Source organism: Pagrus pagrus, assembly GCF_965226575.1.
Source record: "Pagrus pagrus genome assembly, chromosome: 1".
In the NCBI taxonomy this organism is placed as follows: Eukaryota; Metazoa; Chordata; class Actinopteri; order Spariformes; family Sparidae; genus Pagrus; species Pagrus pagrus.
The window spans coordinates 13471148-13489542 of record NC_140185.1 but is presented as its reverse complement, the minus strand read 5'-3'; the positions used below and the strand labels follow the sequence as shown (position 1 = coordinate 13489542).

The 18395-nt window shown below is 43.4% G+C and overlaps 1 protein-coding gene across 1 annotated transcript in view; it reads left to right on the top strand.

The window, feature by feature from the left end:
• The first annotated feature begins 6929 nt into the window (after positions 1–6929).
• Positions 6930–18395, top strand: part of kcna4 (potassium voltage-gated channel, shaker-related subfamily, member 4) — a 57821-nt gene continuing 46355 nt past the window's right edge. Inside the window, exons 1-2 of the mRNA XM_084356730.1 lie at positions 6930–8408; positions 8722–12559. Of these exons, the coding sequence (XP_084212856.1) occupies positions 9360–11441 (2082 nt within the window). The 5' untranslated portion in view covers positions 6930–8408; positions 8722–9359 and the 3' untranslated portion in view covers positions 11442–12559. The remainder of the gene's footprint in view (positions 8409–8721; positions 12560–18395) is intronic.

Below are 18395 nucleotides of genomic sequence, written 5' to 3'. Positions count from 1 at the left end.
TCTCGCTTCTTTTTTCCATCAACACACCGTAAACGCTGCCATAACAGGACTGACAGCATCCACAAACCCACTCAGTCAGTCACACCTTGCTCCCTTCTCTGCAGAGCCTCGCCTCCTCTGCCACTTCCATCTGCTGCTGTACCAGCCCCTGATCACTGTCAGCGACAGAATCAGTCCTTTAACATCATCATGTCACATGGAAAAACCACTCACCGAGGCCCCTGAACGCACCGCACCACCTCACACTCACGTTTTCACCCTCCTTCCATCAGGTCCAAACAAAACGCCTCCACAGCGCAGCCAAGGACGAGACTTTTGTTTGGTGACTGTGCTGCTAGATGTTTCTGTGTGCAGGCTGAGTGTGGACGTAGGTGGTAGGTGTGTTTATGTGTATCGACTGCTGATGATTCTCCACTGTTCTCCACTTTCTCTGTTCTCTTTACATTTTTATATCCAATCTCATTCCACGTCTATTCTTCATCTATCTGTCTGTTAAATATCTTATGACCCAGAATTCAGAGCATCAGGATTTATTTTCCGTGGTGTTTAAGGACTGTGGACAGGATTTTCTTAAAAGGGAATTCACCCAAATGGCGCCAACACAACCCCACCATCTCAGAAATGTTTGACCAGCCACTAAAAAACTAACTTTTTACTTAAAAAAAAAAAAAAGAAGGAAAATCCAACATTATTTAACCCTTACATCCCCCTACATAGATTTCTGTTATTGAATAAGTCTTTTAATGCCATTTTTTTGTGTAATATGTATTCATTAGCGCTGTTTTGGGCCCGATGACCTGTTTCTGTTTTAATTCCTGTTGCTTGCTTTGAAAGCACGACATGGTCAAGAAGCAGTGGATTAATAAAGTTAAAATGTCATCTACACATCTCAACACTAATCTTTTACTTGAGTGGTTGAGTCTCTAACCTGATCTGCAGCTAGTTTGTTTCCATGACGTAACAGAATGAATATTTAATGGTTAACGCTTTTTTTAAAACGGCAATTAACTCTTGCATGCAGTCAGGACACGGTGAAAGGTGGCCTCAAGCTGCTAGCCTTGAGTAGAAGTGAGGAGCAGGCTGCAAACTAATAGTGCTGAGACCCAACTGAGGGTTACTGAAGTGACATCACTTGAGCCAATTTCACAGACTTTATGCAGCCGCTTCTCTCTGTATATCTGTTTTGCATAAACTTACACTAGAGCTCACCAACACCTGTAAACAGACTTTGATGTTTAAAATCGGTTGTTCCCCTCTAACACCTGACTGCCCTCTCTGGTAAAAAGTTTTACGCTTGTTTCACCTCTGGTCACACGCAGCATCAGAGATGGGTGTGGTTAGAGGTGTGCTTTGGTTGCACATGTCACCGCACCCAGCAGTGATGTAACGGCGTCTCTGAGCACATCTGTGCCAGAGTCCTTGTGTCGAGAGACCCGTCAAATGAGAGTTAAAAATGCCAATCGTCTCTTGATTCAGGGAGACTTCAGATAGTTCCAGAAAGAGTGGGTAATTGAAATTCATGAATACTGAGAGACAGAAGTACAATGTCTGGCAGTTTGTAGGTTACACATGATTTATTGATTTATTAATTGATTTCCAGAACTGGGCTGCTAGTATTTGCAGCTAACTTTAGGGGAACTACTGAGAGGCTCCACGACCCGCCATTGCTTTAAAAAAATGCTGATGACGCAACTCTCGCTACTCAGGGGCTCTGATCTGCACAGAGAGAAAGAAAAGATTTTGATGGTTCATCAGTTCCTCTTCAAGTTTGATTATTTTATATTTCCACATTCACCAAATGCAGGTCAAATGCTCATTATATCGTGATACTGATTTCGATCTTACTGCCATGCATGACATGAACTCTGCTCACTGAAGCAAAACATGAATTTCCATCATCTGACAAGGTTTAAAGGTTATCATTGCTTCATTAACTCTCACGCTTTAGTGTCAAAAGTCCCCAACTTCTCTGACTTCAACAGCCAGTTTCAAATGCTGACAATGAAATCTGTTTTAACATATTCATAGTTATTTTTCAACGCAGAGTTTAACATTATCCTGGGTTAAACCTCTGTACTGTAAATAAATGTATGCTTCAGTAAGATTCAGGAGGAATTTGTCAGCAGACGCAGCTGTATTGCAGCTCTGGCATCAGTTCAAAGTGCGTCTAAACTCTTGTGTAATAAGGCTCCTTCTATCCTCACACTCTATCACCTCTTATTATTACTGACCTCACAACTCCCCCTGGTGCTGACTGAGGTGGATGCTCAATGAAGTGCAAGAGGTGATGCTGTGTGTGTGGTGGGTGGTAGGTTGCCTACATGTTGTGCAGACTAGAAAGAGCTCCTCTAATGTCTTTGGTAAGAATCTGAAACACAGAGAGAGAGAGATGAGTGTGAAGATGAGCTCTTTAAAGAATCTGTGTGTGATATTTGCACTGTCAGCAGGACTGATTATTTCACTAGCATAAGCCTTTGCATTGGATTTTTCATTTTGTTACAGATTTCCTGTTATGAGACAGAAGCACAGTGATCGGATAATTCATTTCAGAAGGAAACTGCACAACCAAAAATATCCCTGCAGGAATATCACAACTAGAGATTTTAAAATTACCTGAGGGAACGATTCCTTAGAGGAATATTGCATCACTTTCCTCGTCTGGAATAACAGGCTGGTCTTGTCCTAATTAGGGTTTTTGAGTCAAACGGATAGTTTGAATCAAATGGACTGAACTGAATGGGGCTATAGCTGCTGATTGCTGTGTATCCCAGCACCAGGCCCGCAGTGGTACCTGCAGAAAAACCAATTATCTGCACAATCAAATTAAACCTGGGAGGTTTCAAAGGTGCAATGAATAAGACTTTTACCTTCCCAGAGCGCAAAATGATCCAAATAAATCTGTGGTGGCAATTGGGTGATCAATAACTGTGACTCAACAGTTACCTCGCCAGGTACTGAAATGCCTGGTTTTAAAAGTTGTTAAAGGCTATGTGCACTTTTGACTTCTCAGGGAATGACCAACAGAAAAATCAGCTTCTGAAGCTAAAAAATGATAAAGATTACGGACTAATATATGATAATATGTCGTATTAGCTTACCTATTTAACTGACTAACTGTGTTAGATCTCTGCCTCTGTTGAATTTGTGGTGAAAGGCTGTTATTTGCAGGCCTCATCACATGTTGTAATTAATCAGCCTATTGCTTGTTGTGTCCTCCCTTTTGTTAAGTGTCCTTATTTCCACTTGGCTGAGACATATACCTACATATATATAAAAGAGAGTTAATGTGGCTCATTAATGAAAAATCACCATGATATTCAATATAGTGCCTCAGTCATTAGTCAGAAAAGTAATGCATTCCTAATTGCTTTTTCAATAGTAATGCGTTGTTTGACTAATTAATACCTGAGCACAGTCATTTGTTAGGCTGCTTGTTGTGTTACAGTCTTTAAATTAATGACTGTATTCTCTGCTGCTCTCAGAACCTCAGGTTAGTTCACGTCCGTCTCATTTGTAAGATGAAGAACTCAGGAAGTCAAATATCCTGCTGTTTCTATTCAGCCTACACTAGAGTAAAATGTTGGCCTTTCATGTTTCTGGAAACCACCGATACCTTCAAATTTGTACGTGTCACACATATCATCAGGAGGTGCGGGGACAGTGGTGACATTTAAACATTTGTAAGTGTGAAACCACTGGATGTTTTCAACAAGATGTCAGGACATTTTACAGTCGTGCTTCTGCCAACAAAACCAGGTATTTTAAGCCAAATCATGGTCTTTTCCTGACTCTGTCTGAGTGGTCTGTGTAACTAAACCTAACAGACCTTACGCACAGCACTGTCACAACATAGAATTGAAAATTGAACCTACAGAACTGAAAAAGTTGCAACAAAAGGAAATGTAGAGTTTCTACATATTAATGCTTTGCAGAAATGTACATTAGCTGAATTTAATTCTTGTGATTTGGTTTTTCTCATTGAAGCTACTGTAGTTTACAATGCGAAAATGACCATTAAATTATACAGTATATGAATTTGTGTGCGTACTACAGTTTTAAATTATATGATTTAAATTAGAGAAGGCAAGTATTGAAGACTGTTGTAGACCTATGTGCTGTATATTTACACTCTGCTCTTTAGACACATCATTGTTCCTGCTGTTGGTGAACTGATGATGACGGAGACCCCGAGCAGACGGGTTGCTTAAGTGTCCGGCCACTTTAAGGTCCAGTGTGGAGGATTTAAGGGCATGAAGCAGTGAGGTGGCGGACTGCGAATAACTGAACACCCGTCATCTCAATGTCGCCGAAGATAGCCATGATTTTTACTTTTTTTTTTAAAAAGGCCCTAGAGCCAATGTTTAGTTTGTCCTTTCTGTTGAAACATGGTGGACTCTGCAGAATGTGACATTGTGAAAGAAGCATCTGTAAAACGGTGGATACGTGTATTTCAGCGTCACAACCCCCACAAAATGACTCGGTATACATAAAGACGTTATTTCAACACATTTATTGTTTTATTTAAAATGTCAATAATATGGAACTTTATTCCACAGGAAGTTTTCCATGACATCTTAAGAGGAACAGTTTTATACATTTATGTAAACTAAGACATTGTGCTTACTGCTGTAACTCAACTCAAGTTTTTTTAATAAAAAAAAAAAAATGTAATGCTATTGGCTTTATTAATTGTGATTTTGTAACATTGTTATTCATTCATTCATTTGGAGCAGTGGTTTCGCCCAGTGTCACATGTCCTAATGGCCCCAGCCCGAGCTCTCTAAGAAGATAAGGCCAAACTCAAGAGAGGCAATTCAAAGACAACCCCCCTCCTCCTCCGCTGACTGCTGGGGGTCCAACTGTCTCCACTTTACTTGACTTTATAATCAAGTAGGTTCAGTTTATTGTCTATGATGTACAAAGTACATCACACACTATCTATTATTTGCCATCCTTATTAGTGTGAATGCTGATTCAGCATTCTTCTGGAATTTAATCTATATTCTTCTTCTTCTGTATGTTCTTTGCAACTTTTCAGCTCCTTCACACTTTGTGCTACAGAAAATGTTCAGCTTGTCCAGCTGTTCAATTCCCAAGAATGTTATTTATGTATTTTCTTTAAAGGCCAATGCTAGTGGTTGAACCGGAGCAGGAGACCCAGTCAGACCTGCATGTATCAGGCGGCCAGAAGCACGACTCCACTGGGACGTCCACACTCAAACCTCACTCGCACAGGCATCATTTGTGCATTTCCTTTTGAACCACAGAGTGTATCTTCTCCATAATGATGGCTCAGGTGTTACTGTCTCTTCTTTCACACTATAAAATCAGAGCGGCTTCTTCATCTTCTGGCCTCTTACACAATGGTTCCTTCTCTTTTATCCTTTCAAGCACGATCTTCTTGTCTGACTCCCAAGCCTGTATTTTCTTGCCATTGTTCTCACACTCCTGTAAGAAGTGCTGCACGTGTTTTTCAACGTTCACCTGCAGCTTGATATTTGTTCTAATGAGGACTTTCAGGTTCTGGCATTTGCCTTTGAGCTTCTGATTGTCCTTTGAGGACTTCCTATGTTTTTTCCAAAAAATAGAAATATTGCTGAATGTCCAGCAACATTCTGAAAGATCAATGACATCATGATACAGCAAAGTCAAGCTTAGTCAAGCTTAGTTAGTAGACTTACTAGTACTATTTGATGCTAATACTCTTAGTACAAATACTTTGACGGATATATATATTACTATTACAGCTTTTACTACAACTACCACTACTACAAATACTACTAATACTACTAGGTTATTACAACTAATACTACTTTTACTATTACAGCTTATGCTACTACAACTATTACTACTAATATTATTCCTTCTTCTACTGCTGCTACCACTGCTACTACTTATATTACTAGTGATACTACAACTACTGCTACTACTACTACCACTGCTTCAGGTACTACTACTGCTACTTCAGCAATAGGACTTAAAGTTTTCGGCCTTTAAGCAAAGAGAGCCCTTCTACCTTCACCCTGTTATGTCTTTTCAAATATTAAGCTTTTTTCAACTTATACTTCTCTCAATTACAACATTGATCCTTTTCAGGTACTTCATCTGAACTTCCAGTTTTGCGAGTATTACAGTTACCTCCCAACTTTTCTGGCAATGTTTTTTCATCTCTTACCTTCTTAAGCCGATGCAGTTTGACATGAGGGTTTTTCAGCAGTGTGGTGCAATGCCTTATAGTTTTTTATGGAAACTGTTTTTTCGTGATGAACGATAAACTCTGTATTAACATATCTCTCTATTTAGGATGGACAGCAGATCTTCTCACTGTGTTTGGAAAGTTGTTGCTGGTGGGGCGACTCTCTTGTTTATATTTGGATCAGGGTTTGTAGCTGTAAGAGAGATACACTAGTAAAATGTTTTTTTCCATTTAGTTTTTATAGCATTAATGTTCCTTTGCAACAACACTGAGGGGCATTGTTACTTTTAAAGAATATCAAGAAAAAGTCCTTAATTCTCAGTGTAATACTTGCTTGGCTGTAAATGTGGATCTGATGTCATTCATGCCTCAGATGATGTTGTCACATGTTGTACTGGAATGTTACAGTGTTTTATATTGCTGAGGATTTCCACTATGATAGACAATAAAGTCCTGTTGTATTGTGCTGTAACAGCCCATTAATTGTCTGAGCAGCTGCTGATTTTACATCTGCAGCCTCAACACATATTTAGTGGTTTTCTGTCTGGTTTCTATTGACTGAACTGTTTGCGGACACTGTAAAATGAACAAATAGATTAATTCACCTCTAAACTGGGCGGCATTAACTTACTCAAATATCAAATGTTTTACAGTTGACACTTGTGATGGCTAATTTTCCTGTCCAGATCAATTAAAGGTACTTTTGGAGAAGAAATGTTAATCAGATAAGAAAGATCTTCACTGATTGATTTTTTAAATGCCTAAACAAACAAATTAAACAAGCTCTCCTTGTTTTGATGACTGAAGAACTGAATAAACAAACTGACCTTAAAGGACAACACAATCTCATATTGTTTTACTTTGTTTATATGTGGCGGACCCTGCCACCTTTTTAGCTTCAAACAGTGTTCTGGACCTTATTTTCCTCTGAGAACAGCTTGTTTATTCAGTTACAGACAAAATAAATATTACTGAGTTTGTATTATTGCCTCATTAATACAGTTTAGTGATAGTTGGAATTCTTCTCCAAAACTACACAATGCCTCTTTAATCTAGGATAATCGACTGGTTATTGAACACTGGCTATTGTGGGGGCCGAATATGTGATAATGAATAGATAGGCCTGATTCTAAACTAGTGTTTCAGTGCAGAATCATGGGAGAAAAAGTTTTCCCAATGCTCTAAACTCAAACATTTTGAATGTAAACTCAGATTTGGGACCTTGTGCAGGTGCAGGTGACATCTTTATATCTTGTCATATGGTGTGCACAAGGAAAAGTCGAGGCACCATCGCCCAGAAAAAAATTTATAGGTAAAAGAGGACAAAATTAAACAATAACTTGGTGGGTTGGGAGGATGGATTCACCTTAAAACTGCAAGCGCACTGGTCGCTTAGCGCTCCACTACCAGCGAGGTGCACGCACCGACGTTACTTCAGGAATGACTGGAGAGTAACGCATTTCATTTTGTGGGTGAGGACACCGGTTGCCACCCAGCAGTGAGGATGAAGGGCAGAGGAGGCTCGGGTGTGAGACTGCAGCACGGTGCGCAGTGACCGGCTGCATCCACTGGGGGAGGACCGAGCACCGCCTGCATGCGCTGCAGTACATGAACGACTTTCTCACCGAGCCTCTCCATCATCACACACACAATGGGAAGGATACCGGAGTATAGGTAGGGCTACAGCGGCAGACAGACAGATGTGCGATGCTCAGACTCAACCATGGGGCCATTTCCCCTCGCCTGCGTGAAGGTAAACTTTTACCCACCCTCGCATCTTCTCGCCGTGACCGTGCGGAGCTGTCATTGATGCCAACTCGCTGCCTGCTCACCTGCTTCTCTTTTTCCCTTTTTTCCTCAATGATTATTGCTGCCAGTGTGTCAGGAGCGATGCAGCAGAAACGGGGGCTGAAGTGGCAATAGATCCTGTTGAATTGAGACAAGACGTCGAGACGCAGCCAAAAAAGTGTCCTCCTCAGTGCGTCAGAGCACGGATGCACATAGTGGATGATATGGTCGCTGCTTGGATACGACGAGGGATTTGTGATATTACCCCCCGAAAATCAAGAGGGAATTTGGGCAAAAGCGAAGAACTGCATCCTCACGTAGCCTCCCTCCTCCTCCTCCACCACCACCGCCTCCTCCTCTTCCTCCTCCAGCAGATTTGTTTGTAAGGGGGGCTGAGGCGATTTCGTTTGGCCCCTTTTCACATGTAAGTATGAATGTCAGGGTGAAGGGGGGCTGTGTTGATGTGCAAAGATTCGTGCGTAATTTCTGTTCTGAACATAAATATCCATGCATTCATTTCCTTTGTGCTCAGCCAACAACAACAACAACAACAACAATAATAATAATGCTAATAATAATGATATGCCAATCAAGTTTTACCGCCCTTATATTGCAAAAGATGCGTAGTATCCTGGACTGTGCAGTCGCCAAAACAACGGACATCAACATGAATTCATATTTTTCCCCCCTCGCCTAAACCAACTGCTGTTTTCTCTTCTCTTGTCTTTCTCACGCAGCTCCAGAGAGCGTCAGAGGAATAAAGTCATTCACATTCATCGGAGCTTCATAATAAAAACAGCAAAGGTTCAGCTTTTTTTTTTCTTCTTTTTTTTTCTTCTTTTTTTTTAAATCTCAACACATAAAATGGCAACCAGGAGTGACCACGGAGGATCAAAAGACGCATTTGGGCGCAAGCCGTGGTCGTGGAGAAATTAACCACCTGATGGGCACCGGAGAGACTGTTTTGGTGTCGCTTGTTGACTTGGTGATTTATAACGCTCAACAAATAAAAGGGCGCCGCAAGTTTTGACACGGAGCGTCTGCGTAACAGGCTGTGCCACCGGCCCTTACATATTTTGGTTATGGTAATGATGTCATAAAATCCTGGAGGCCTGCGCCTGAGCGGGAAGACAGGCTGATTAATATCTCCTGCCATGTAAGTAGCCACATGGACCGCTCTCGACATGGACCTAATTGAGGTGTGTTTGTTATTCTGACAGTCTCACATCCACAACTGATTGGTCGAAACCCGTTGATGCCTCATTTTCTCTCTCTGCGCGCGCTGAGCTGCAACTTTTCTCCTCTGGCCTGCATCCACGTCGCCCCGAGGCGGTCTCCGTAGCGCTTCGCGGACCGAACCGCTCATTGACTTAAAATGGAGTTTGCCATGGTGGGTGCGGACGGCGGGTGCAATAGTCACCTGCCGTACGGATATGCCCAAGCTCGCGCACGGGAGAGGGAGCGCGAGAGGGAGCGCCAGGCTGCCCAGTCGAGAGCGGCGGCTGCGGCGGCCGCTGCCGAAGGTGGGTCCGGTGCGGAGGGAGGAGGCGGCGGCGGCGGCGGCAGCGGCGTGGGGGGGTCCACCTCCACCTCCTCCTCCTCCTCCTCCAGCGCTCATCTCCTTAACAACCGCCAGCATCAGTCTCGCGCCGCCTCCTCCACGAACGCCAACATCAGCAGCGGCGGCACCGCCTCGCGCCCCTCCTCCTCCTCCTCCTCCACCTCCTCCTCGCAGCCGCCACAGCACCAGCAGGAGCCCGAGCAGCAGCAGAGAGTTCTCAGAGAGCGGAAAAAGCAGCGCGGCGTCGGACGGTGGAGACGCAGCCGGACGACACTCGGCGGGGACCTGCGCCACTCGGAGCTGGCGCTGCTCGGATCCGAGGAGGACATCATGATAGAGGAGGAAGAGGCCGAGGGAGCCGAGGAAGAGGAGGAGGAGGAGGGGGGCGACCGGGGCAGCAAGAGGTCGAGCTTTCTGTGTAACATGGATGATGAGGAGGAGACGGTGTCGATCACTGACCGGCGCCCCCAGTCCGGATACGAAAACGTTTACAGCGAGTGCGGCTGCTGCGAGAGAGTTGTCATCAACGTGTCGGGGCTGAAGTTTGAAACTCAGCTCAAGACTCTCACTCAGTTCCCGGACACCCTCCTGGGAGACCCCGACAAGAGAATCAGGTACTTCGACCCGCTGAGGAACGAATACTTCTTCGACCGGAACCGACCGAGTTTTGACGCCATTCTGTACTATTACCAGTCAGGGGGGCGGTTGAAAAGACCCGTCAACGTCCCGTTTGACATCTTCTCCGAGGAGGTGAAGTTTTATGAACTCGGGGAAGAGGCGATACTCAAGTTTCGGGAGGATGAGGGCTTCGTGAAAGAGGAGGAAAAGCCTCTGCCCGAGGACGAGTTCAAGCGCCAGATCTGGCTGCTCTTTGAGTATCCGGAGAGCTCGAGTCCTGCCAGGGGGATCGCGGTGGTGTCCGTCCTGGTTATAGTTATTTCTATTGTCATTTTCTGCCTGGAGACGCTGCCGGAGTTCAGGGATGAAAAAGAGTATCTGCAGCCACGACACAACTCCACTCAGCCTGACCACGGATTTACTCCTTTCAACGACCCGTTTTTCATCGTGGAGACGGTTTGCATCATCTGGTTCTCCTTTGAGATTATAGTCCGCTTCTTCGCGAGTCCGAGCAAACCGGCGTTCTTTAAAAACATTATGAACTCAATAGACATTGTATCCATTTTGCCTTATTTCATAACTCTCGGCACGGACCTGGCGCAGCACCAAGGCAACGGGCAGCAAGCGATGAGCTTTGCCATCCTGAGAATAATCCGCCTCGTCAGGGTGTTCCGCATCTTCAAGCTGTCACGGCACTCCAAGGGGCTGCAGATCCTGGGTCATACCCTGCGCGCCAGCATGAGGGAGCTGGCCCTCCTCATTTTCTTCCTGGTCATAGGTGTCATCCTGTTCTCCAGCGCGGTGTACTTCGCCGAGGCGGACGAGCCCACCTCCCAGTTCACGAGCATCCCCGACGCCTTCTGGTGGGCCGTGGTGACCATGACCACGGTGGGCTACGGTGACATGAAGCCCATCACCGTCGGGGGGAAGATAGTGGGCTCCCTGTGCGCCATCGCGGGCGTGTTAACTATCGCGCTCCCGGTGCCGGTCATAGTGTCCAACTTCAACTACTTTTACCACAGGGAGACCGATAATGAAGACCAGACGCCGGTGGTGGAGAGCATGCCCCCGGGTTGCCCGTATTTCCCGGACTTTCTAAGGAAATTCAAAGGCTCGCCCTCTGGCTCCTCGATGGGTGACAAAGCGGAGTATATGGAGATGGAGGAGGGGGTGACGGAGTCGCTGTGCGGGCTGGACAAGAGCCCCAGTAAAGGAAACGGCACAGACATAGGCAGGAAAAACAGTACTAACTCAAAATCCATTCAGACTGACGTGTGATTACAAGTAGTGTCCTTTTATTTTCCTTTTTTTCTGTGGAAGAATTCGCCCTATAAAGATACAGTGTGCCCAAGAGCAGGTGGCCCCCCTAACACAAGTTTTACGCACGCACGCACACACACGTCACCAATTGGCAGGTTGAAATATTTCATTCTCTCCATCTCAGAATAGTTTCTCCAAATCTTCTCCACTTAGGAACAATTACGACCAGTATTTGTCTAATCGGTTAATTAATGAATCGTCTAACCTGTGCGGGCTTCCAAATCTGAGATCAAATCGAAATTCGAGACGAGACAGGCTATGCATTCGCACTTTATGAGTTTCATCTGTCGATAACTGAAAGGGTAGGGACGGTCGTTTTGCTGTTATGCAATAAAGTTTAAAAATTTGTTTGCACTAAATGTAGAATTTGCGCTGGGTTTGGCTGATTTTTATTTTAGAGACAGAAACTGTAGGCCATGCAAATGGCAATAATTTAGTCGTCCTCTGACCACTTAGCCGAAGAATGTTTGACTTGCTTCCTCAAAGAGAGCAAACTAAGGATATTAATAACATCTTTCATGCGCTGCCAATAAAAATTGGACTCCATTAAAGGAAAAGCCGAAGACAGATAAAAGACTTTTGTTAGTGTTCCAACACTTAGTATTAACAAAACGCTCATTGATAAGACATAGCATTTAGCAGTCATCAAATAAACCAGGGCTAGAGTTATTTCTACGTCATCTACATGAATATGCTTTTTCCACAACCGGCCAAAACAAGCCTTGTGTTGTTGAGCCACCATGAGAGCTAAGCACAGGAAACCATCAGAGTTATAAGTGGCTGGAGAAATGACTCGCCCCGCCAGGTTTTGTACGGACAGGCTTGGGGGCCTTGGCGACAACAGTTTCCCCCAGTTTGATTTAAACCACCTCAAAATGACAATATCCCTTTACACGGACGCAGATGGAAAGCTATAGCAAAAATGACTCTGTCGTGGAAACTCCTTGGAGTGGAGTTTGCGAGCAACTTCATCTTCTGTCCGCTGGACTTCGTGCACAAAATATTCTTTTTTTCTCATGAGGACTATGATTATCTCCGAGCTCAGAGGACCATCTGGGATGTGGATGTCTTCCAAGGTATGTAGCCTGTGCAGATCCTCTGTGACAGTGATTATTATCCAGTGATGATGAGTGGGACAGTAATGCAACACTTACAACGAACCATATTTAGATATACAGCATGTTTAATGGTATTCCACCCTGACATTTATTTTCCAACTCCCTCAGACCAATGAATGACACGTAATTACGCGTGCGTAATAGTGCGTAAAATACTGTAGATGGACGCTGGCGCTTATTCCAGCCGTCATGTGGTCAGTTCATGTTTCTCCTGCCCTGTACAACGTTTATCCTACACTCAGGTCTATTATCTAACAGGTCTATTATACAACAATATTCCAGACATCTCATTCATAATAGTTGTAATTATCTAATCTAAGGGGACATCGGGTCAGGCTGTTGAGAACGTATGCCAAAGGTTACCACAATGGATTGTGTGTCTCATCATTAGTGTCTGGAGAGAGTTTACACATGCAGTACTTGTGCTGAAGCTTCAGGACAGAAGTTTGTTACTTCCTGCTTTTTTTGGACAGTCCTGACTGTGTTCACATCAAAAGATAGCTGGCTTTACTTTTCTTATTTTGTCACTGCTCTCCACTCGTCTTATTGACAGTATTCTCACCCTCCACAGCAGGTGTAGCATGAGCACACTGTGACACGTGAAGCCTTGATATATTGTTTCAGCCTAAACCATGACTTGTATGATTTCAAATGTGAAAACTGAAACTTTATTGCCGCCTAAATCAACACACGTTGTCTCCAGGCATCCAGGCAAACCTTAAAGCTCCTTCCATTCAAAAATGTGTTTTGTTGCTTCAGTTGGATGTTTGAACTTCAGTCTGCAGAGTTCGACACCAAAAGGCTGTTTTCTCGACGAAAGTTGTCTGTGCTCACCTTTAATCTCAGTTTAAGACGTGTAGATACGAGCAAGATTTTGAGACATCACAACTAGTTTGGATTCAGTCGTTGTTAAATATGCAAAGTGTGATGTGGAAACTTGAATCCTCCGGTGCACAAACACTGCCAATGGGCTGTTAGTGAAGTCGGAGGCATCTTGTGTCCAGCAGTTAAACTTCATGTACATAGATTCAGGATTTTCAATCAGGGAGGAGTAAATGTAATTTGAAGATTTTTTAATTACCTAATGAGCCTTATTTGTGGACAACACATATCAGAGAGGAACTACTGTAGGATGGCACTCAGTAGAGTGCATAACTCCGCCAAGGCCAAACAGTCCCCCTTTAATTCAATCAAGAATAATCCAACATCAAACTGGACAGCTCCGTATCAATCAAAAATGTAAACGACCCACATCAATTGTACTCGCTCATAGATACCAGCCACCTAAATACGCCTGATTATTTTCATCAAGATCCATGCAGCCAGAGAAGTTAACGAAAATGTCGAAAAAACACCGTAATTGCAATGCTTTAAAAAGTGAGAAAATATTCCTGGATCAGTACCTTTGTCCAGATATGCACCAAAAATTAATTGGGTCTATTCTGGGCCGAGACCCAGCTTCCATCCAAGAAATCTGTTCAGCCTTTCCTGCTGACAACCAACACGGGTGAAAACCTAACCTCCGTGGCAGAGGTAATTATTATTGAAAGCAAAATAGTTTGATGTTTAAAAGCAGGTGTGGTGGGGTCTTTAAGATGTGCAAAGTTTGCAGATGGGATCGCAAAATATACAGCATATATTGAAAACATAAACTTATACAAGAACAAAAGTTATTGAATTGAAATACGTCAACATTTCTCCATGATGCACACAAAATCTGGGCCTAAGAAACTGTCATCTGTTGGGGAAAAGTTGAGGAAAACAGGATGATTGTTGCCAAAATGTAACTTGACGTACGTAGCAGTGCTTTGAGTATTGATAAAATGCATCAAAATGTACTACAGAGTGTACTCACAAATAAGCCAACATTTGTCTGAATCAATACACATTTGTATTCATGCTTCAGATCCATCCGCGCTGCCACTCACTCCACCAGTGCCTCTCAGCATTCCTCAGCACATAATCACTGCATCAGCGCATAATAATTTATTGCACTGTGTGTTCATATCCTCAGAAGAACTATTCATACAAGATATTTTCATCACCTGCACCCACAACCGCACACACACACACACACACACACACATGCGCGCACACACCATCCTGGCACTTGGCCAGCTCCTCTTGATACCTCTCACACTTCACACTTACATAATGTGGCTTATGGCGAGAGGCGCAATCCAAAACATTTCTCAAGCAAAGTGTGTGGGTCAGGCATATTCTTAGGCCTGTAGCTGCTGAGCTGACTGTGAAAACAGCCTGTATCATCCTGAGCCACGGAGCCGAGCTGAATGGTTTTGACTGCTCATAGCGTCCCATTGTCACGTGCACGGCGAGCCTTTGTAGTGCAGATTTAGACCATATGGCCGGGCCATGTGACAAAGTGAGAGTTATTTATGGTTATTTCTCCCAAAGTATTCCATGCCTGTCAAAGGACATAGAGGAGAGGTGGAAGGAAAGTGAGCGTGCGGTACATAATGTCAGAGCAGGTTATGTAATGATAGGAAGAATAGGGTGTAAATGAGGCGAGTTGATCAGAAGAAGGTTTTGATTATCAATTAAGAGTCTGAGGCATTTATCTGTGAAAGACACCAAACTTTTGCTGGTTCTCTCCTGTGTGACAGTTTGCTGCTTGACTCTATTGCATACGAGGACGTTGAAGATATTTGGGGCTTTTGGCTTGTTGGTCAGACAGAAGAAACAGTTTGCAGTGATGTGCTTTTGTCTCATATGGACTCAATAATTCGCTGGTTAATCATCTGATTTGAACGAACAGATTTACTGAAAATAAAAGTAATACGTCTCAGCTCTAACCGGTATTGACACAGCTACAGTACTATACTGTATTGTGGATGGACTCGTCATTGATAAATGTTTGCGCTGTACAGACAGTGAATCACAGTGATTCAGGTTTTCTTGTAGAATAAACTCGACTGGTCAGAGTTACATTTGTATCTACGCAGAACCGCAGACTGTCAGGGCCCAGAAGACTCCCAGGTTATCTGTGTAATTAGTTTGTTGTACCTGAATTAGTGAAGGGCCCTGAGGTGACTCCTGCATTTTTACCCAATTTTAATACACTGTCAAAATGCATTATTATTACTTTATTTAACCAAGAAGTCTGGAAATTTGTATTCATATGTTAAAGCAACATTATGTAACCTTTTTTTAACCTCAAACTCAAAGCTTCAAATGGTGAATGGTGTGTCTGTCTCATCCATCCGTCCACCTACCACTTGTTTCTGCACTGTGACTTCAGTGAGAGTGTAGCATCACAGCGTTACATACATGTTTACTCAAAGTTACAAGTTTTCAACACGTAATATTGTTATGACTTAATTAGTTTTGTTTGTAGTCAGCACCTACATTACATCACAGACCTGGGATTTGTATTTATGACAGCGGTGTTGCTTTCAGAAACTGCGGGGGGCGCCAAATTGAACTAAATGCCAATTTCTACATAATGTTGCTTTAACACGACAAACTGAAGCCATGTTTGCACCCAAAGTACCCAGAACTTTTAGTCCTTGTAACTGCTGACAAGGCTCCTTCAGCCTGTTGTTGTCTGCAGTTCCACCAAGATCTAAAGACCCAGGAATATTACATTTCAAGTACATTCTGCGAAAACCAAAGATAAGTTCGAACTGAATGTTTCTTTATGTTGCAATTTTACATTTGTGTAGGTTGAATTATCTTTGTGACACTGTGCTTACGCTCTAGTAAGGGTTATGCACAAAAACCAGCTGGTTAGGGTATGGAAAAAAAACATTGTTTGGCTTAAAATACCTATTTTGGTCACCAGAATTACGGATGGAGATGGTCCGACTTCCTATCGAATGTAGCCGGTTTGGGTTGCCACAAAAAACAGCTGCAAATGTCCACAGTTCTCCTTAAAAAACACAGGTTTTCGTCACAGAAACAGGTGGAAATGTCCACAGGCGTTCTTAAAATCATCCAGTGGTGTGAACCAAATTGTGGTTTGGCAGCCTTGTTGGCTTGTTATCACGGATCAAGATGGTCTGACTTCCCTTGAAAAAAAGCTGCTTTTGCTGCCGCAAAAACAGGTGGAAATGTCCCCAGGTCTCATTAAAAAAATCCAGTGGTGTGACTCGAACTGCGGTCGACTGTTTGGCAGCCTTGTTGGCTTGTAGTACGATTTTACATCATATTGTTTGGATAATACGAACCCCCCTTGAACAGGGACTGTGTTGGGGGGTAAAATAATGTTCCCGAAACTTAATTTAGACTTGAGTCCCTCCAAGGAGTCATAGTCCCTGGGGATAGTTACAGCGGTGGAAATGAGACTTATCAGACACATAGCAAAGAGATTAGAGGTTGTTTCCACAGGATGCATTGTGTTTGCTTTGTGGTGTGATGGTCCTACATTCATCTAACTTGAATTTTACAGCCTTAGACTCGGACAAAGCTTCTATTAAGACAATAGAGAATTGGAGAATGTTCGTTTTCTGAAAATGTAGCGCTCGACCAGGACAAAGTCACAATTTTAACACTAAACTATTGTCGTTAAATGTGGCTGTTTAGTGTGCAGCCTCTCTGGAGTGTTTCCACGAGGAGGGAATCCTGCAGGGTAGCTCATGATAGATGATGTAATCTGTAATCGAAGAGGAAAACTTTACCTAAAATACCAAAATATAGAAAAAATGGAATCAGTGACTCCATACTCATACACTGCGTTTTGTTCAGTTTCACTCGTAACCTTTCACACAGCTGTAATGGTCACAAGCTGACGCTGGAAAAAGGCTCAAGTGCTAAAAACCAGAAGAAAACGGAAATGTCTCAGAGTTAATCAGCTCTTTTAAACTGTCGATTAAATGTTACCGAGCAGTGCTCAGGTTTTCCTTTGTGGCTTTCAAACTGGCATCTACATTACTAAATGTTTCACTGAATTAGGCTCCTCACGCCCCGCAGTCAACTATTTAAGTGACAGTCGACTCGTCCAGATTGAAACAACCTGCTCTGCATAACAGAAGCCAAATTGTGCTGACAACCATAGGTCACAGTCACCGCTGACCCTGCTGACAAATGGCTCATTTAGATGCTCAGAAAATGACTCCTACCTGCAGCCAAGACATCCATCCATCTTCTACAGCCGCTAATACCTGCTGAGGTCACAGGGGGCTGGGGCTGGAGCCCGTCCCAGCATACAGCGGACGAGAGGCAGGGAACGCTCCGGACAGATTGCCAGATATTCACAGAGAGAGTTAACATAAATGCAGACGCTCATTTTCACTCCTTAGGGGAATTTAGGCGTTTACCTGACCTGCATGTCTTTGGACTGAAGCACTCAAACAAAGACAAGGAGAGAATACAGTGCAGTGGAAACCTTATATCAACCCAAACTATATGGGATATGTTGAAACGTCATGTTCAACTTTCAATTTTATGTACAGAGAAACCTGTTCTTCTGGTCTAGTTAGGTTTAGGCACAATAAACACTTGGTAAGGGGCAGAAAAAGATCATGTTTAGGCTTATCTGGTTCTGTCGCCACAAACACGGCCAGGTGTTGCCACAATCGCAGCTAGAAAATGTCCCGGCATTTTATTGAAAATATCCAGTGGTTTCACACTTACACATTTGCCTTTTCAGGACATACAACACGCGCTATCCTTTCGATGAGAGCCGCATTGTTGAGTTAGTTTTGTGTGAGGTGTTCTTAATAAACTGGCAACTGAATGTATCAACCATGTGATGATTTAATTTTATTATCATTTAGTTAGTTATTTTTCAGGTGACTTACTTTTTGGCACATTCAACGCTGAAACTTGTTGACAA